Source organism: Stenella coeruleoalba (assembly GCF_951394435.1).
Source record: "Stenella coeruleoalba genome assembly, chromosome: 11".
In the NCBI taxonomy this organism is placed as follows: domain Eukaryota; kingdom Metazoa; phylum Chordata; class Mammalia; order Artiodactyla; family Delphinidae; genus Stenella; species Stenella coeruleoalba.
This window is the reverse complement of record NC_137157.1, coordinates 100,957,519-100,977,822: the sequence shown is the minus strand read 5'-3', so window position 1 is coordinate 100,977,822 and position 20,304 is coordinate 100,957,519. Positions and strand designations below refer to the sequence as shown.

Sequence of the window (20,304 nt, the reverse complement as noted above, 5' to 3'; positions counted from 1 at the left end):
ATCCTGGGCCGACTACACTCCGGCCATCTCTGCACTGTGCCCGGAGCCCAGGTCAGGACCAGGGTCCCCCAGGCCCTTCTCTCACCCAGCCTCCAAGCCCGACCAGCGCTGTTCTCTCCACTTCTACCGTCACTTCTCGCCTACACTTGCTAATTGGCCTCCCTCTCTCCTGGCTTCCTTACAGTCCAAAGTCCAGGCCCAAGGTGTGGACATCGGAGCTGCAAGGGGTGCAGCGGGCCTGACGGGGGTGCTCCTTACCTAGCAGAGCTCGAGTCCCCCGTGGACGGGACGCATTTCCCGTGGACGCTTTCCGGCCTCCCGACCGCACACCCAGCCTGCCCTCCCGGCCGCGGAGCTCAGCCCAGGGCCAGCGTGGCCGCATCCCTCCTGCTGGAGCCCTTCCCCCCCTCTGCGTGCACAGCCTCTCTGTTCTACAAGAAACCATCTAACAGTGGTTTCTAAGCCGTCCTCTCCCCGCCCCAAACCTCCACCCTCACTGTTCTGGTTTCTTTCCTCTATCAACGGTGCCGCCCCACCCTGGGCACCTCTTGACTCACCGGCTTCTAGGTGTGGGCGAGAGGCTCTTTCACAAAACCCCCCAGACCCACCACCGAGTCTCCCTGAGGAGCTGTTCACAGACCCTGTTGGTGAGCGCGGCTGCAAAGCTGGATCTGCAGGGTCTGCGTCCCTTCTGCCCTTGGGCCTCCGGGAGACACTGGGCGGGGGGCCTGGGGCTCTCTGCCAACCACAGCCTCCCCCGGGGGCCCAAGCTGCAGCCCTCACCCCCGGCCCCTGGCCCCCCGGGGAACCAAGCTGCAGCCCTGCCCCCGGCAGCACCTGGTTCTTGTCCAGCTCGCAGTTCTTGTACTCCTGCTCCCCCTGCTCCTGGAAGGTGACAATGACGAAGCCCACGAAGATGTTCATCATGAAGAAGGCGATGATGATGATGTAGATGATGAAGAAGACGGAGATCTCCACGCGGTAGTTGTAAATGGGGCCCTTGTCCTCCGTGTGGGAGTCGATGGAGCGGTACAGCAGCCTGGGGGGACAGCCCGCGGAGGGCGGTGGCGATGACACCGCTGCTCCGAGCTCCCCGGGGCCGGGGGGCCGGAGACAGCTCCAGGCCGAGAGTCGGGAGGCCTGCGTTCAAGCCCCAGCTCTGCCTCTTACTGGCTGTGTGACTTGGGCAAACCACTCAACCTCTCTGAGCCTCAGATTCCTTACCTGCAAAGTGGAGACAATAATTCCGGACTTTCCTACCGGGCAGGGTAGTTGATCTAACGTATGTGAAGGTGTTTTGAAACTGGCAGGAGCTGTCTAACTGTGACATGAGTCATGGCCATTGGTTTCAGATGCTGGAGCTACTGGTAAATATTGAGACAGCTTTGCTGCTTCTCTGGCAGAGACCCGGAGGGTTTACAGTGAACATAAAATAAGTCTGAGAACGAGTGTCCACTTAAGATAGAAACACCTGATCAGGAAAAACGCCCCAGGCTCACCCAGATCATCGGCCATGGTCTGGTTTACACTCAGGTGGCCCGTGTCTGCCGCCCAGCTGGGCCGCGGCTACGTGCCCGTCAGGCTGCTTCCTCTCCGGCCTGTTACTCCACACAGCACGTGGCTGTTCTCTAGGTAGCACAGGTATTTTACCATTTAATAACGGTGCCTCTCACCTAAGGTCACGTGCTGTCGTTGACTTAGAAATATCTAGAGTTTCCTGACATTCAGATGATCGTGTCACCGGAATACACACGGGGGCGTGAGGGAAGCAGGTGTCTGTACAGAGATACACGGAGCCCCTCCTGGACAGGCCTGGTGGAGGGGATGCGGCTTATGGGCCACCGGGCTGGTCCAGGCCCGGCAGCACTGCCTCTGCAGGAACTTTCCTCCGCAAATCAGACACAGCTCCCTCCAAGGAGACTGCGGCAGAGGCTAACCAGCGGGCACCTCCGCCGTCTCTACCCACGTCCGTGCCTGCTGGGAACTTCAGTCCTACGGTGACCCAGGGGCCCCTCCACTCCCAGATGCCATGAGGGTGATGACAGGCTTTACTGTGGCTCAGTCTAGCTTGGGGAGGGGAGCTACAAGAAGCTCGTTTTGGGTTGAAGCTCTGAGATCCAGAAGAAGAAGAGTGGTGTTTGGGCGGCAACCACGGCCCGTGGGGAGCCGGAGAAGTATGGTTTCTGGGAACGGTGTGGAGCGGCAGTTGAACCCGGCCCGGAGCTGCGTACTCACTCTGGCCACCCCTCAAAGGTGGAGACGGTGAACAGGGCCATCATAGCCGCCAGGACATTGTCAAAGTCAAACTTGCTGTTCTCCCAGCTGCGGGGCTGGATGATGGGGTGATCCACCTCCCCGTCCTTGTATGTGACGTAGTTCCCCCTGAGGAAGGGAGAAGGGGCTCGTTCTGGGCTCTCCCGTCTCCCCTCAGCCTACCCACCACTGCCTCCTGGCTTGGGGGTGGGATGAAACTGGCTAAGCTTAAACCCAGAGCTCCAGCCGCTGGGAAGATGTCAGGGGTGGAATATTCAGGAACAGATGATCTTACGTGTTACGTCAATAGGACCAGACAACCCGCGGGCAAAAGTGCAGCCACCACTGCTGTCAGAGACAGAACGGGCCGCCCGTCCTCCCAGGACAAGTCACCAACCGCCTGGAGTCAACCAGCCTGGCTGCCCCCCGGCCGTACTCACTTGCATTCGGCCTCTGTCTGTTTGGAACTGTCCGAGCAGGTGTAGAGCTTGCCCTGGAAGGTGGAAGAGCAAAGTGACTGGAGAAGCTCCTTAATCGAGGGACCAGTCAAAAACCGATCAGTGATCTCGCTGCAGCCAGCTCTGCGCTGGGGTCTCGGGACCAAAGTGTAAGGAGAGCAGAGCCCAGACGGGAAGTCAGGACTCAGAGCGGTCGGTGCACAAACGCGCCCTGGGCTGCAGGCACCCGACCGAAGGGAAGCCCAGACGCGAAGCTGGGCCCACAGGGCAGGTCTGGAGAGGGAGGGGGGACGGGCGGGGCTAGGGGGCTCGGCGGTGGAAGTCAGGGCACGACGACACGGTGAGGGGAGAGCTTCAGGGGGAGAAGGGCAGAAAGAGAAGGGCAGGAACCAGGGACCCGGCCTCCCCGCCGCCGAGGGCCCGCCAGGAGCAGGGCGAGGACCCAGACAAACCGGGGCTCTGCAGCGACCTGGGGGGACTCGGTGCTGTGGTCACAGGGAGCCCCGCGGGCTTAGGTGGGTGACTCACACGGAGGGGGCTGGGGATAGCAGCCCCTCTGCCGTTCTCTACAAGGAAGGGCCGGGCGGTGGTGGAGGTGCGTGCCTCCGCGCTGCTCTCCTCAGGCTGGGGGCTAGCCCTCCTCGGGCCTAGTCCTCCCCTGGTCTGGGAACTAGTTAGTCCTCCCCCGGTCTGGGAACTAGTTAGCTCTCCTTGGGTCTGGGAACTAGTCTTCCTCTGGTCTGGGAACTAGTTAAGTCTTCCTTTGGTCTGGGAACTAGTTAGTCCTCCTCTGGTCTGGGAACTAGTTAGTCCTCCTCTGGTCTGGGAACTAGTCCTCCTCGGGTCTGGAAGCTGGGAGGGGCTGTGGGGAGGCCGCATCCAACCCCAGTGTGACCCAGCACCGTCCCCTCCGTGTCCCCTCTGCCAGCTCCCGTCCAGGTCCCAGAAGCTGGTGGGCGGGAAGGATGGAGGGCCACAGGTCCGGCCGAGACCCCACCTTGAAGAGCTGGACCCCGATGCAGGCGAACATGAACTGCAGCAGCGTGGTGACGATCACGATGTTCCCGATGGTGCGGATGGCCACGAACACGCACTGCACCACGTGCTGCAGGTGGACAGAGGGGTCGGGCCCGGGGCCTGGGCTGAGCCCCCTTGACACGAGCCTCTCAGAGGAGGTGCGGGCAGCCCTTTGCCACGAGCGGGGGAATCAGACTCAAAGGGGCAAAGCGCGCGTCCTCCTAGGTCACGGGGTGATGGAGCCTGGTGAAACCCGCGTCCCACTGGGCTCCAGGAGACCACAGGGACCAAAGCCCCGCTAACCTCCCACGTTCTGGGGGCAGCAGTTCAGGGGTCTCATCGCTACCTGGGGCTCGGGGTAGTGTGTGTGTCTCCTTTTGCGGAAGCTCTGCTGAGAAGCTGGGATTGTGAACGGGGGCCTCTGCTGTGGCTCCGTGTATCACGGACCCGGGATGGGAAGTGGGGCTGAGGTGCTGGCAGGAGGGTCCCGGCTCCGACCCGGGAGCCTGACTGTCGGCCCTGTCTCCCGCCTGCCCGTCGCCTCACGTGGACCCCCAGGCTGAGGCTCCCGCGGAGGCCCGCCCGGCTCACCTTCAGCCCCTTGGCCCTGTTGATGGCCCTCAGGGGTCTCAGCACCCTCAGGACCCGCAAGATCTTCACCACATTGATGGCGCTGGACCTGGGGGAGAGGACGGGCGGGGCTGAGCCTCTCCTGGTCCCGCGGCAGCGGAGGGTGAGCCGCTTCCTGGCAGGAGGTCCCAGCCCAAACGGAGAAACTGGGGAGTCTGCTGGGGACTTCCTCGCCCCAGCACCATTTCCCGTTCTCTTCTCCCACTGCAGGGACCCAGAGCTGGCCGGGGACTTTCTTGTTGGCGAGCAAATCACGGGAAAAGCATTTACCGTGAGCCACTAGCAGTGTAATGTGCTACTCGGGGGGTGTCTACCGTGCCGAGGACACGTGGAGCGACGCAAAGCTCCACCAGACCCCGGCCACTGCGGATACACTTCCTAACTGTTGGGCCCTCGCTTCTCCATCTGTAAAACGGGGCAGCGATCACCTCACGAGCTTGTTGCAAGGATTAAATGAGAAAACGCACACGAACCATCTAGCAGCCTAACTGGCACATGCAGTGATGTGAACACGTGGTGGCTTTTATTATCATGAACTTGAAGAAATACTGTACGAATGGTGGGACCTTGGGTGGAGGAGATACCTGGTGCTCACCTGCAAACCCAAGTCCCAGCTGGCTGCCCATCACGCTCCCTCTGTGCACAGCACACCCAGGCCTAGAGGCGACGGCTCGGACACCAGACCCCGCGCACCTGGGGCGCCAGGGCCCAGCCGGCTCCCCTGGGAGCACAGGCCACTGCGCCCTCCAGGGGCACGCAGGCCCCTCACCACGGCGGCTGGCGGGCTCTCTGAAGCGTCCCTCGCCCTCACCCACTAGCCGCCTTTGGAGAGCCCTTACCCTCCCTGGGACCTAAAACACGTGGTCCCGTCAGCAAGCGCTGACCTCATGCCTCCCGTGTCAGGACGCCGTCCGCTGAGAGTGGGCTGGGGGAAAGCCCTGTGTCTCTGGTTCACGACTCTCTGATCACAAGGGACTCAAAGGGCCGCCCGACCCATCCCAGCATCTCAGGGACAATGGGAGGGACGGAAAGGCCAGACTGAGGGGGGCATTCTTGGCTCGAGGGTAAGAGTGATTTAGTGGCAGTGACGGGATTAGACCCACAAGCTCACAGGCAGACAGCCTGGGGTAGAATAAGGATGATCCCAGCAAAGGGTCTCACTCTGAATGCCTCCACCTCCGCTCCTTCCAGGCCGACCACGGGGACAGCCTCGGGACGGAGCCCCAGACGCCTCTGCCCTGCCACTGGGGTGACCCGGGCCTAGTCCTAGGTCCTGACCTCAGTTTTCTGTCTAGAAAACAGTGATAACATCACTGGCCCTGCCTGCCTCATGGGTCCTGTGAGGCTCAGAGAGGAATGTGTACGGAAAGTGCTTTGGAAGTTAAGTACAGGGTTAGCATTACCAGCTGGGAGAATTCAGGAGAAACTAGTAATGAGATTCTTTTAAACTTGAGCATGTTCACAGCCTTGGTTGCAGGTGGAATTGTCCGCAGACCATTTAAAATCCCTCAGGCCCTGGCTGTAGCCCAGACCAATTAAATCAAAGCTTGGGGGGTGGGAGGGGTCCAGGCAAAGGTCTTGTTTTAAAGTTGCTCCGGTGATTCCCCTGCACAGCCAGGCGTGAGGACCAGTCCCTCCTCCCTCTCCCTCCCTCCCTCATCAGGGGCTCTGACTGGAGACCCGAGAGGAAGGAGCGGGGGGAGTCAGGGCTGGCCGTGGCCACCGCAGGCCTGGGCTGAGGGTGCCCGCGGAGCCAGTGGGAGGGCCCTGGAGACCTTCCTCTCTCGTAACTGGGCCGGGCCCACCTGCTGGGTGAGATCCAGACATGGAAACAGATCCTCGCTTGGGTCAATGTACCCCAAGGGTCCCACCACTGAGGACCCAGACACCAGAGCCACGGCCGCCGGCGAGGGCCTGTCCCGCTCCCAGCCTAGTTCCGCGTGGCCACAGGCAGGCCTCCCTGCCACCAGCTGTCGTCTCCCCCCACCCCTGGCTCCCGGCTGTCCTCTCCGACACTGTCCCCCATCCACGCCTCCCTCGGGGGCCAGGGGGCCCCACTCACTGGATGCCGAAGGAGATGAGGGACACGCTGACCACCAGTAGGTCCAGGATGTTGAAGTAGTTCCGGCAGAAGGAGCCCTTGTGCAGGAAGGCCCCGTAGGCGGTCATCTGGGGGGACACGGGGAGGCGCGGCATGAGCAGCCCCCGGGCTCCAGAGACCCTCACTCCACCCCTCCCCACACGGCACCTCCGGCCAGGCCCAGGTGAGGAGCCCAGGAGTGACGGGGGCTGGGGGGCCAGGACAGGAGACATGGTGCCGGGAGCTTCTGCTGCTGCCGCTGCTGCAGCCCCTGAAGGCTCCCTCGCGCCCCCGTACGCTCAGGTCCCCCACAGCCCCCGCCACAAGCTCGCTCCACCGCAGGGCCCGCCTAGGACACGGTCCTCTGGGGGGACCCCCGGTGGGGACCAGCCACCCTGGCTTCCCAGGACTTTCCTGGCTTAGTCCCAGGCAATCCCTCAGTCTCGGGCAGACCCTAACGCCCGAAGTTCTACCAAGGACGCTGGCAACCCGCATCTGTCCACTTCCCAGCCCCAGGCAGTGCTGATGACCCAGGCCTAGTACTCTGAGCTCCATTCTACTGTCTGGTTCTGGAGCCGTGTGTTCAGAGGGGCCGTGGGCACCACAGTAAGAGCACGGCTCTGGAGCCAGGCCACCCTCTGCACTTTGAGTGCCCGGGGCAAGTTACTCAACTTCTCTGAGTCTCATCTGAGAAATGGGGCAACGAAATCCTCTACCCTGGAGGGTGGTAAGCGCCCTCGGGAATTACACGCAAAGCCCTTAGGTCACTGTCCTGCAGACGGCAAGCTGCATGCCAGGCGAGCTTCTCTACAGAGAACTGGACTTGGCCGGGGAGCTAGGACTTGGACTCTGGGTCCCTCCTGTGATGGGGAGGATGTTCAGTGCCCCCTCTGTAAAGTGGCATCCCCTTCCCTGCCGTTGTGAGGCGCCTGCTGGAGAACCACGTGAAAGCCCCCTGGAGACTAAGAAGGGACCACCTCAGGGGTGATGACTGTCTCGGGTTTGCTGTCACCACCCCCCTCGGAGCTCAGCCTAGAGCCGCTGTTGAGGCCCCACAGACACCTGTCCGATTTCCTTGACGTGAGCTAAGGGCCAGTGGATTTCCAGGTGAAGGGCTGAAGGGTCACAGCCGTGAAGTGACAGCCAAAGGGGGAAATTTGGAGCTGACGGCTTAGAGCTTGGAAGCAGCTCCCTGGTCACCTGGGGCCAATCTATCTCTTTGGAAACAGAGCGTGCGCAAGGCAGCCCGTCCGCGGAGCGATTCAAAAGCAAACACAGGGGAAATTGGCAAAAATAGCTCTTGGAACCTAATTCTTCCCACTTATCTCCTGCAGGAGGGGGTCACAGGGGACTCAGGCACCTGTGTCCTGCAGGAGCTTCCAGAAGTGGGTGGCTTATGTGCAGGGCTGCGGGGGACACAGCTGGGGATCTGTCCCGAAGGCCTGCCACGAGCTTCCAGAAGTAGGTGGCTTATGTGCAGGGCTGGGGGGAACACAGCTGGAGATCTGTCCCAAAGGGCCGCGGGGAACACAGCTGGGGATCTGTCCCAAAGGCCTGCCAGGAGCTTCCAGAAGTGGGTGGCTTATGTGCAGGGCCGCGGGGAACACAGCTGGGGATCTGTCCCGAAGGCCTGCCAGGAGCTTCCAGAAGTGGGTGGCTTATGTGCAGGGCCGCGGGGAACACAGCTGGGGATCTGTCCCGAAGGCCTGCAGCTGGAGGGGCCGCTTGCTGTCCTGTCTGTCAGTGGAGGTCTGGGCCCCCGAGTGCGGGCCCGGGTGCTTCCATGGTTTGTGTTATCTGAGAGGCCCTGAGCCCCGAAGGCTGGCGAGTGTGTGTGTGTGTGTGTGTGTGTGTGTGTGTGTGTGTGTGTGTCTGTGTGTGTGCAGGCTGTCCGCCCAGGCAGGGCCAGAGGAAGGGTGGCCATAGGAGAAAGGGCAGGTGGACGCTGGGAAAATGGGGCATTTATTTGAAAGCTCCCTGTGAGATCCAGGGAGTCAGGTACCCAGTGCAGGACCCCCCTTTTACCCTGTCTACTGACTGCCACCTACCCTACTTCTGCTCCTAAAGTCCTAACGTTTGCCCAGGAAGAGCCTCGCTGGGGAGAGGAAAGGGTTGAACGCTGGGCTGGGAGGGCAGGACGCCCCTCCGTCCAGCCAGCTCCGCTCTGGGCAGCAATGCTGCTCATTGAACGCATCTTACCTTCTGCAATCTCTACTCGCGGGTTCTGGTCCCACCTCCCTCCTCCTCTAGGTGACAGCCCTTGGCATCATTCAGGCCAACTGTCCTGGTCCCACAAGGCTAAACGTGCCCAGGCCTTCCAACTGTCCCTGACACTGGACACCCCTCCTGCACGATGGTCACCTCCGCCGGGCAGGATGCCGGGCCCAAGGGCGGGGCAGAGGGACCCGGGGGACCGGGTGCAGGCAGTGTCCTGGGGCCGGGCTCCACCTAGAGGCACAGTCAGGCAGCGTAGAAGCGGGAAGCAGAGGGAGAGGGTGGGCGGGAGAGAGGATCTCGCCAGCACCGTGCTTGTAAGGAGACGGCAGCCTTGGAGGAAAAGGAGCGCCGCTGAGGCCCACCCGGGAGCTGGGGGAGGGTCTGAGACCAGGAAAGAGTGTGGCGTTTGTGTGCCTCCCCGAGTCTGGAGTCCAGGGAAGGGCATCCACGCAGCCAGGCGGCCCCGGTTCCCTCTCCCCACCCCCGGGGTCAGAGAGGAAACCCGAGGAACACTCCTGGTTTCCTCTTGGTTAACGTCTGGTTAGCTGGAACCAGGAGGTCTGGACAAAAAAAAAGGCTTGCGAAAGTGACCACTCAGGTTGTATGTGGATGTGACAGGCCGTCCTCGCCTGAAGGAGGCCGGGAGGGAGGGTCTGGGGCTGCCACACGTGCAGGGTGGGAGGAGCCCGGACACCGGGGAGGCACCGAGCGGGGCGGCCCTGCCAACCGTGGTGAGGGTGACCCCAGGCTCTGGGAGAGAACGGGAGTCACACACACTCCCTCGACTCGGAACTCACCCCCGAAGCTCGGGTGGCCTGGGAAACTTGAAAACCCTAACAGAGTAGATGTAAGTAATATATTAATTGTATATTAATAGAAATAACGAAATAAAGCCAAGGGCAAACGCCTGTCACCCGAAGCTGCTCAGACGTGGGCTCTACTGTGCTGGGGTCACTGGGCTGGAGCGGGTCCAGCCCCTCAGCCCTGGGCTCTGGGTTCCACACTGAGCCCTGGAGGACATGCTCCCTCCTCCAGGCCCGGGGCAAGGGGTGAGGCAGCAGAGCCTCGGGGGTAACCCAGGGCTCAGAGGTGTCTGCAGGGTCTGTCCCAAGCCCTCGGTTGGGACACTGGCCTTGGCCCCGTGATTACCCCCACACAGGCCTGTGCTGACAACAGGCCTCCGACGGGCACAGGCAGGGTGGCTCCCGGAGGCCCCTGAGCTTTCCCACTTGTGTTGTTTGTGTGGCATCTCCTCTGGGCAGGAGGAGGAAAGGACGGTTCCAGCCCGGGGCAGGCGTGGCTTCCAGAGGCGGTGGGGGGCGGGCGGTGCCCGGCCAGCATCAGTCCGACACTGCGCACAGGGCACAGAGTGAGGGGCACAAATTCCTCCAGTTTCAGACTTGAGAGTAAAAACGAGTGAAAGAAACAAGAGGAAAGGGGCAGAGCGCAGAGAGAGGAGGCTTTGCTGCGTGCGTTACCTTGAGGATAATTTCTAACGTAAAGATACTAGTGAAGACATAGTCTGCGTTGCCTAGGATCTGAAAGATAAGCACAACCAGATTAGTGGCTCCGAGTGGCCGGACAACAGAGCGTGTGTTAGGAGCAGAGCAGCGACAGCCGGACAGGACAGGACAGGACAGGGCAGGAGCGGGGGGCATGCATTACCTTCAGAGCAATTTCAATGGTGAAAATGGTAGTGAAAACAATGTCAAAATAAAACAGAATCTGTAAAACAAAGAGACACAGGGTGGGGATGGGGCAGGGATGGGAGAAGCAGGACGGGAGGAGGGGTCACCAGCAGGAAGTCACCCAAAGCGGGGAGCCTTTCCGTGGGGAGACAGTGGAACGGGTTAGGGGACCAGAGGCACTGGCACAGCACTGGGTCCTGGCGTCCCCAGATCTGTGAGGGGAGCTTCCAGGGCCGACTCAGCTGGCCCTGGGTCTGGCTGGGTGCTTTGCTCATGAATTCAGTTTACTTACAAACCCAAATCAGGCCGCTGGGACGCTTGTCAAAAGGACAGCGTGGGGTTTGCTTTTCACTGCATGAAATTGCAAAATGCTTACTTCGCATTGGCACGACGAGCTATTCTCTCATGTTCGTGGGACCCTACGCCGCTGCTGTGCCCTTCAGGGTGCGGAAGGGTGCACCCCAGGCTAGGGGCAGGCTCCGGGGTTCATGCTTTACTACGTCTCAGGTGATGGATCAGAGCGAGGGCCAGCGCCTTTCCCAGTAAGAAAGCTCTGGACCACGCAGGTGGCAGGACCACCGGCCGGCTTGGCAGGTGGTGGACTCCTCCCTTCGTGCCCACCTGGTTGGGATTTGATAAAGTTTCGAGGCTTCGAGATATGGCAGGTCTTACTCTGGCCTATGATGTAGGTCACCGGAGCCTGGGGTGGTCTCCACATTTAGTTTAGACTTTGCAGAGGGTCACTGAGGCCCTCCTATGCGAGGGAGGCCTCATCAGAGCACCCATCTGCCACTTCCCCCAGGCGGCCAGGACGGGCCAGTGTACCTTGGGGCAAGGTATAGACCGCTCAGTTCCAGGGAGGGGGACCCCCGGGGAACACCCGCGGGCCGCGGAGTCTGCTGTGGCCCGTCAGGCTGGCCTGAGGCGCTGGGTCCGTGGTCTCCTCCGGCTAACGGTCCTAAGATGGGTTTCCACCCAGCTCTCGTCTCTTAAGGAAATGTCTGCTGTGCCTCTGACCCTGAGATGCGGGCTGGGCTCTGGACTGAACGATGGGGTCGGGCAGCCACAGAAGCTGGGGGCCACGTGGCGGGGGCAGGGTGCAGGGGACGAGGTACCTACGTGGTTCCTGAAGGAGGTGTGCTGGACGGGGTCCTCGGCAGCCAGGGAGATGCTGCTGAGCAAGATGAAGAAGAGGATCAGGTTGGTGAAGATGGAGTCGTTGACGATGCGGTGGCACTGGAGGCGGAACCTGCAGGGGAGTGGGAGGGGCCGTCACGCAGGGCCAGGGCCTCCGCCCCTTCAGCCCCGCGACGTCCCGCTGCGGTGGAGCGATAGTGCTACCGCCCGCCACGCCGTGTGCCCACCCACAGGGCCTCGGGCTTGCGCCTGAGACCTTTGGGAACCCCTACATTTCACATACTGCTGTGACATCACCCACCGGCTTTCGTTTGGGGACGTCTCTCCCATCATTAAAAATAACGGCTTTGTGAGATCTGCTTCATGTGTTTATGTACAGGGAGCAACAGGGCCACCCAGAAGCGTGGGCGCCCAGACCCCGAGGGGACGTGCTTCCGTGGCAGTAAGTCAATCCCGCACCTCGGCACAATGACAAAGAACGACACATCTGACCCCCGAGCGCTCACGGTAGGTCCTCGGACGCTGGGGGTGTCATTTATACTGTCTCACCTTGACAGTAGGAGGGGAGGAGGGTGTGATTAGCATCTTCATTTTATAGATAAAAACCACTGACACCAGGAAGGACAGGCTTGCCCAGACACAGTGTGTGTGTGTGTGTGTGTGTGTGTGTGTTTGTGTGTGTGTGTGGCCAGGACTTGAACCTGGCCGTCAGGCTTCTGCTCCTGGCGTGTGGTTGACTAAACGCTCTGAGAGACCTTACTGATGCAGGAGCACCAAATTCTGGAAAGGACAAGTTTTTTGAGACAATTCTGGTTTCACGAGAGTTAGGAAGGGTCTGCAGCGATCCTCCCCAAACAAACAAGCCAATGCACTGAGCTGGGTCTGTGTGACATGCAGCCGGGACGGGCAGAGGCGCCTGACGAGGCCGGTAGCAGCACAGCTGTCAGGAAGCTTCGAGCCAGTCGGAGGTGGGGCAGAGGGGCCCGGGACCCCTAGGCAGAGCCAATGCCCTCAAGGAGCCTCTGGAAGAAAGCTTCCAAGTCCTAATTTAGGTCCATGGGAATCTTGCTGATTAAGACGAAGTATTGGGGTCACAATCAAAGATCATTAAACACTCAGGAACATAAGCCACTGAGATGGGAATCGAAGAAACTACAAATAATTGACTTACACGGCCCCTCCCCAAAGACTGTGTATGTTGGAAACATCAGATCCACATTCTAGAACAGCTATATTTGAAACGTTTCATGGAATAAAGGACTTGACCACAAAGATGATGAATCAACAAGACACTCAGACATAGACAGATGGAGCTGGAAAACCAAGCAAGACCTGGAACTGTCTGAAGTGAAAAGATATAAGCTGATGTGAAAACTGGTTTACACAGTAACATAGAGATGAAGAGAGAATCGAGAAATTGGAAGATATATCTGAAGAAATGAGCCAGAATTCCAACCGAGAGACTAGGAGATGAATGATATGAAGATGTGAATGTGTGAGCTGGGAAGGACAGAATGGGAAGGTATAACTTGCGTCTACTTGGAGCAGCTGGAGAGAAGGAAGATGAGGCAGTGTGTAGAGAGACTACGCTTCAACTTTCCAAGAAGTAGCTATTCTTCTCCTAATCTTTAATGTCGTTCAAGAACTGACAAGAATATAAATCCATAGACTTAGAAACAGAACATATTCCAAGCAGGATAAATGGAAGGAAATCCATGGTGGTAAAAGTGCGCAACCCCAGAGACAGCAGATGACGTTAAAAGCCGCTGGAGACAAGGGGCAGATTCTGACTAAGGAGCAATCGTAGGCATTCCGACTTCGCAGGGGAATAACACATCCAACACGCTGAAGCTAAAACCCGTCAACCTGAAAGTGTGTACACAGACAAACTACCTTTCAAGAACAAGAAATGCGAAGGATGACAGACAAACAGAGGCCAGGCGAATTTTCCATAAAAGACCTCCTGAGGAATGCACTTCAAGGAGGAAGGAAAATGATTGTCGAGGGATGGACTGAGATGCATAAAAGATGGGGAACAGATAAAAAAATAGTAAGCGGTACGTAAATCCAAACACACACTGTCTCCACAGGCACTCACGCCTGACTTGTCGCGTGGGAAATAAAGGTCGGGCCCAAAATACTCACCAGCCACAGCACGTAAGGTAGGAGGTCTGGGAGGAGCTCGAGCGGTCTAACTACTTTACCTCTACTTTGCAGGAGAAGGTTTAGGCTCTTGTGCAACTTTAGGCCTTGTTAAGTTAAATGTAATCACCAACAGAACAGAAACAGAGTTTACCCATGTCACAAAACGGAGAGAAAAGCAAACCCAGGTCTTCTGATTCAGAATCCAGGACTCTCTTCTCTAAATCCGTGCCTGTTTACACAAGCTGCGGGGAGCTGGGAGAGTCCCAGCCCCACCCAGAGGCTGGAGGGCGCCTGCCGGGCTTGTGTCACAGAGAGCGAAGCCCCGTGCACACACCTGTTGCTCGGGCTGAAGATGAAGAAGGCGCTGGCTTCTGGCATGGGCACCGCCTTCTCCTTCAGGTGCAGCTCAGAGAGGGGGCGGGGACGGGGGCCCACGGGCATCTCAGGCTCCTCCTCCTCGTCTCCTGCAAGAAAACAGCACTGCTCTAAACAGCTCCATGGCTCCCGCTTATTTTTTTATTTTATTTTATTTTATTTTGCGGTACGCGGGCCTCTCACTGCTGTGGCCTCTCCCATTGCGGAGCACAGGCTCCGGACGCGCAGGCTCAGCGGCCATGGCTCACGGGACCGGCCCCTCCGCGGCATGTGGGATCCTCCCGGACCGGGGCACGAACCCACGTCCCCTGCATGGGCAGGCGGACTGACTCTCAGTCACTGCGCCACCAGGGAAGCCCTCCAGCTTATTTTTACCACCGTGCGGCTTCCTTCCAGATGCCCTCCTACGGACAGGAATCAGACATCATCCACATCTCTGGACCAGCCAAGACACCCAGCTCTCTCCCCGTGGGCACGGCTGGAGCTCATCTCTGCTACAGGAAGACTCCCCGGCAGCACACGAGAGGGGGCTGAGAGTAGGGTGACCAACTCAAAACCTGTCCTTGTTTTTATTTTTTTTATTTTAAAAATTTATTTATTTATTTATTTTTGGCTGTGCTGGGTCTTCGTTGCTGCGCGCGGGCTTTCTCTAGTTGCGGCGAGTGGGGGCCACTCTTCATCGCGGTGCGCGGGCCTCTCACTGTCGCGGCCTCTCTTGTTGCGGAGCACAGGCTCCAGACGCGCAGGCTCAGTAGTTGTGGCTCACGGGCCCAGTTGCTCCGCGGCATGTGGGATCCTCCCAGACCAGGGCTCGAACCCGTGTCCCCTGCACTGGCAGGCAGATTCTCAACCACTGCGCCACCAGGGAAGCCCCCCGTCCTTGTTTTTAAATGGAAGTTCTCACATCCCAGGAAACCCTCAGTCCCCTGCAAATCGGGGTGGCTGGTCATCCTAGTTGTCAGGCACTAGCGACAGGTGACCAGGTGAGACTGGGGCACTGCCAAGCGTCCTCACCCTTCTGGACTGCAGGCAGGGGAAAGGGCGTGGCTCAGTTGACCTGACACCCCGGCAAACAACCCCATCCTTGAATGTTCCAGGAGCTTAAAGTCAACATTCTCCCTATTCCTGAAAATACAAGACAACACTGTGCTGTAGGGGCAGTCGGGCCGTAATCCTGCCGTAACAGGCCCTCCGTCCAAAGGTCCAGACGCTGACACCAGTTACAGAAGCACTTTGTTCTCCAGGCCAGCAGCCACACTGAATGTGGACCACAGGCACACAAGCTCACTGGCCATGGAAGGAAACTGCATACCCTGTTCTTGTCCAAGGTACTTAACAATGTTTAGAAGGGAATGGAAGTTAGGAGCATGCCCTGATCCAAATCTTGGCTCTGTTTCTTTCTGGCTGTTTAAGTTAGTGTCTCTGTGCCTCAGTTTCCCCATCTGTGAGCTGGGGTAATAGCACGTATGTACCCCAGAGTGGTGCTATTACAATCTCCACCCACGGTAGACACTCCAAGACCGTAAATTAGTGTCTAGCATCTTCCTCGGTCTGTCTGCTCTTTGCCTGTTATTTCCCGACAGACTTTCCACTCACATCAAACTATTCTCTGAACACTCACTGTAGTGGGTTGAATCGCATCCCCCCAAATCCATGCCCACCCGGAGCCATGGGATGTGACCTTTTTATTTTATTTTCTTTTTTAAATATGGACACTTCACGAATTTGCGTGTCATCCTTGCGCAGGGGCCATACTAATCTTCTCTGTATCGTTCCAATTTTTAGTATTTGTGCTGCTGAAGTGAGCACGTGACCTTATTTTGGAAAATGCACCTTTGCAGATGTCATTAGCTATGATGCTGTCACAGTGGACGAGGGTGGGCCCTCGTTCCGGGGACTGCTATCCTTGTAAGGAGACACAGGGAAGGAGGACGGAGGCAGAGATGGGGCTGAGGCTGCAACGGCTGAGGAGCTCGAAGGGACTGCATTGGCCGGCAGAGTGGGGACTCTCCCCAGAGCCGCTGGAGGGAGCTCGGCCCTGCTGGCATCTCGCTGTCTGGCTTCCAGGCTCCAGAACCGTGAGAGGATGAAGTTCTGTTGTTGAAGCCCGTGTCCGGGGGCTCCATGAAGGTGGCTCAGCTCTCTCCCTGCATGACCTGCCCGTCAGCCCCTCCGCAGAGCTGTGGGCACCCCCGGCTCAGACAGCACCTTCACCTGGCCTTCCTGAGTCCCTGCGCCCAGGAAGGACCTTCCTGTGAATCCCAGCAGCACCTCCGGCCTCCCACACCCACCTGGCACTTGGGACAAAAACGCCTCGGGTGCGTGACTTTAAATGTACCTGGTTCCGTCTCCTCATGTGCTGAAAGCCCTGCAGAGAGAAACCCCCTGGCACGGGAAGCCTCATTTCTTGGGGATGATTTAACAACACTGGCTTTATGAGGAAGGTCCGGGGGAGAGATGGCTCTGGGCGGTGGACCTCGTGGACCAGCCACAGGTCTGTGCTCCCTCCCGGTTACCACGAAGCCAGGTGGGGCGGAGCAAAAGAGCCTGGCACAGACAGCGGTTCTTTATCAAGCGGGAGACAACCAAGGACCCAAGGCCTCTCTGGAGGACCAGCAGGTCACAGGCACAGATCAGATGCCCTCCCGCAAGTAATCAGAGCTGACCGGCAGGCAATGGATACTTTCAGCAGAAGAGTGGCACACAGTGGAAGATGGTGTCCAGGAGGGGCTTGAAGCTTCCTAACTAACCTTGGCAAGGTCTCCTATGAAAGCAAAATCAGCGAAGCCAGAGTGGGCTTACACCACGGCATCTGTACGTGGGATTTACCGGGAGGATCTCAGGTCCCGCCTGGCTCTGCCCTCTTTCCAGTGTTGCTCTAAATGACCCAACACTTTCTTATTCAGGAATATCTGAGAACAGGTAATTGAGCGCTTATTTAATCATCTGTGTTTATAGAAAAACACGTTCGCCAGGTTTGTGTGCCTCTAAGGTCCTCGGGGAGAATCGTGTGTACTCTTTCGTCCTGCGAGCAACGTTTAAGAGGAAACTACTGCGGGAGGACAAACCAAACTTGTAAAGGGGCAGAAGGTTGCCAGCACGTGATGCTTTGCACGTACGACGCATGAGGAGAGAGGTGACGGATTAGGGGAAGTCAGGTAGAGCTCCTTCTGTGGTGGGCAGCCAACCGCCCAGACGCCCGATGCCCGTGGAACGCCTTGGTGCTGTTTTCTCATCGCAGCTCTCACAGCGCCCACAGAAGCGGGGACAGCGAGGCCCGGCCGCTTCTCAGACGGCGCTTCCAGAACTCAGCAGGAGAAACGCGGCAGGCAGAGCTAATGCCCACCCTCGGGCCCGGCCGCCCGGGGCCCCACGCTCACCGCTGTGATTCTGCTCATGGCCGGTTCAAGTCAAAATACTGTTTCTGACACCTCGGGCCCACAGCGCACTGGACGCAAAGCCATGGCTTTGCCGTCAAGGAGCATCCAGGCCTCCATGTAGCCCCAGAGTCTGGCCGCCCTAAAAGGCCAACCTGCAGAGCAAGGCTGGGACGCACTCCCCGTGCCGTTACTTTCTCTTAACTGGCTCAGCTCGGCCCTCAGAGCCACCCTTCGCCCTCCTGCCTCTCCAGTTTCTCTGTCCAGCCGGCCCTGCCTCCAAACACCCCCAAGGGCCGCACCCTCTACGTGTCCAGCTGGTCCCCTGCCCTGCTGCCATCGTCCTGCCTGGACTGCTGCATGAGTGGCCCCACTGCCCCGTCCCACTGCTTTTACACCACAGCCAGAGCAAGTCTTCTGCAAGGTAAGGCAGACGTGGGCTGAGAACCTCCTGTGCTCCCCCCGCATCAGCTGGGACCCATCCCTCTGCGCGGCCTTGGGGGCCGTCCCACCTGCTGCTGCCCCGCCCCCGGCCCCGCCCCCGGCCCTCTGCCTGCTGGGGCCCCACTGCACACAGGTGCGACTGCGCTTGCTGGTCCCTCCACCTAGAAAGCTCTTCCCTCAGTCATCTCCACACACCTGGCTCCTCTGACCCAGGGTTCAGCCCAGAGGTCAATTCTCAAAGGGGCCCTAGTGACCACGCAGCCAGGGCAGCCCCGCCCACCTGGTACCTCTAATAGGGCCCTTGGTTTTGTGATCTTCCTGATGTTTCCTTTCTGGTTGGTTTGCTTTCTTGCTCCTTGTCTGCCTCCCACTACAATGGGGGCCCCCGAGAGCAGTGGCCTTCTCTGTCCCCCATGGTCCAGGGCCCGGCACACAGTAGGCGCTTTATAAGCAGCTAGTAAATCAATGCATGGACGTCCCCCTGGTTTTGGCCAGCTCTGTGGCCATGAAAACAGGATGTTCCCGAAGTAACTTCTTTCCTCTCCAACTCCCCGACTGCAGACCCAGTGGGGACCACCTGCTCCGCGACCCCCCGCCACCCCAACTCCCCGCACTGCAGACCCAGTGGGGACCACCTGCTCCACGACCCCCCCCGCCACCCCAACTCCCCGCACTGCAGACCCAGTGGGGACCGCCTGCTCCACGACCCCCCCCCCGCCGCCCCAACTCCCCGACTGCAGACCCAGTGGGGACCACCTGCTCCACGACCCCCCCCCGCCGCCCCAACTCCCCGACTGCAGACCCAGTGGGGACCACCTGCTCCGCGACCCCCCGCCGCCCCACCTCCCCGACTGCAGACCCAGTGGGGACCACCTGCTCTGCGACCCCCCGCCGCCCCAACTCCCCGACTGCAGACCCAGTGGGGACCACCTGCTCCGCGACCCCCCGCCGCCCCACCTCCCCGACTGCAGACCCAGTGGGGACCACCTGCTCCGCGACCCCCCGCCGCCCCACCTCCCCGACTGCAGACCCAGTGGGGACCACCTGCTCTGCGACCCCCCGCCGCCCCAACTCCCCGACTGCAGACCCAGTGGGGACCACCTGCTCCGCGACCCCCCCCGCCGCCTCAACTCCCCGACTGCAGACCCAGTGGGGACCACCTGCTCCGCGACCCCCCCGCCGCCCCACCTCCCCGCACTGCTCTCTCCTGGAGCCCCTGCAGGGCCCAGGCCTCTCCCACAGCGTCTGGACTGAGCCGCACATTCCCTGGTGTCATCACATTTCCTTTTCGTGTGTACTTATTAATTTTCAGCCCTTAGTGACTCTCAAGCACATCTGTATGTTCACTCAAGTAAATGAATCAGTTAGATAAAGGCACCGTCTTGGCACAAGCTTTCCTTCCTGGGTGAGGCGATGTTTCTACAATGTACTGTGTACGAAGCTGGGAGGCTCCAACCCACCGGCGAGCTTTGGGGATTGAACCAGGAGGGGAGGCCTGACAGGCCACCGCTGGGCAGCGGGGCTGCTTTGCGGGGACTAGAAACAGGCGCCTCCCACAGGGGGTCCCGCGATTAACAAAACCTACCCCAAATCAGTTGGCTCCCCGTCTGTATTCAATTTCCCCCCATTGCCTCAAAAATGTCGTCGAAAAGTTTATTTGCTCCTTTAGGATCAAGGCAAGACCCGCCCGCTGCATTCGCTGGATATTTCTGGTCTGTCTTTGAAATTCTATAATAGTTTCCACCCAGAAGGGCTTGAAGGCTTCAAAAGGTTTGGTGCCCGGCGCACACGGACACCCTTCTGCCCTCCTTTCTGTCCGAGCCCCAGGAAGCCAAATCCTCCTTCCCAGCAGACAGACTGTGGAGGGAAAGGGAAAAGGAGGCTGGACGCGGTCGCGAACGCAGAAGGTTTTCAGGCTCCCAACAGGGCTGTGACCCGACACAGCCCAACCTGTGCGGGGAGGGGTGTCAGCGAGACCCACGGTGCCTTGACAGTGTGTCGTGACTTTGAGCTTGAAGCTCGTGATAACATCTGCAATTCTCTGTAGAAGGAGGGCAGGTCAGGGCTCACACAGGGTGTGGTTTCCTCACGCAGGGAAGTGGCTCCTGAGGGGGGCTGATGGGCTCCTGTCCTGAAACCCTCTCCAGGGGGCCTGCTGCCAGTTTACGGACCAGACGGCGGAGCTCTGAACACGTCCTGCAGAGCAGCGAGCGGCGGTGGCCACGCTGTGCTCAGCACCGCCTTCCGGGTGAGGACAGGACAGATTTGGGGTTTATTATTAAGGGAGCAAGATGCCGTGACATATGTTATCCTAATAAGTTATGTAACTTAATAATGATTTTACAACATAGGCTATAATAAACCTTAAATGTATACGCAATCCAGCTTCCAAAAGGCCCAAAGGCATCGCTCCCACACGATGCACCCAGTCTTCTGTTGTCATTACGAGGAAACAAGGAGCGAAGCACCCCGACCTGCAGAGG

At 59.2% G+C, this 20,304-nt stretch overlaps 1 protein-coding gene across 1 annotated transcript in view; it reads right to left on the bottom strand.

Annotated features, from left to right (window-relative positions):
- The window catches only part of CACNA1C (calcium voltage-gated channel subunit alpha1 C), a 457,740-nt gene that overhangs the window by 59,777 nt on the left and 377,659 nt on the right, over positions 1-20,304 (bottom strand). The window contains exons 19-27 of the mRNA XM_079938602.1: positions 13,960-14,089; positions 11,463-11,592; positions 10,321-10,380; positions 6,421-6,527; positions 4,320-4,407; positions 3,709-3,816; positions 2,694-2,746; positions 2,236-2,382; positions 838-1,039 (exon numbers count right to left, since the gene is read on the bottom strand). Of these exons, the coding sequence (XP_079794728.1) occupies positions 838-1,039; positions 2,236-2,382; positions 2,694-2,746; positions 3,709-3,816; positions 4,320-4,407; positions 6,421-6,527; positions 10,321-10,380; positions 11,463-11,592; positions 13,960-14,089 (1,025 nt within the window). The remainder of the gene's footprint in view (positions 1-837; positions 1,040-2,235; positions 2,383-2,693; positions 2,747-3,708; positions 3,817-4,319; positions 4,408-6,420; positions 6,528-10,320; positions 10,381-11,462; positions 11,593-13,959; positions 14,090-20,304) is intronic.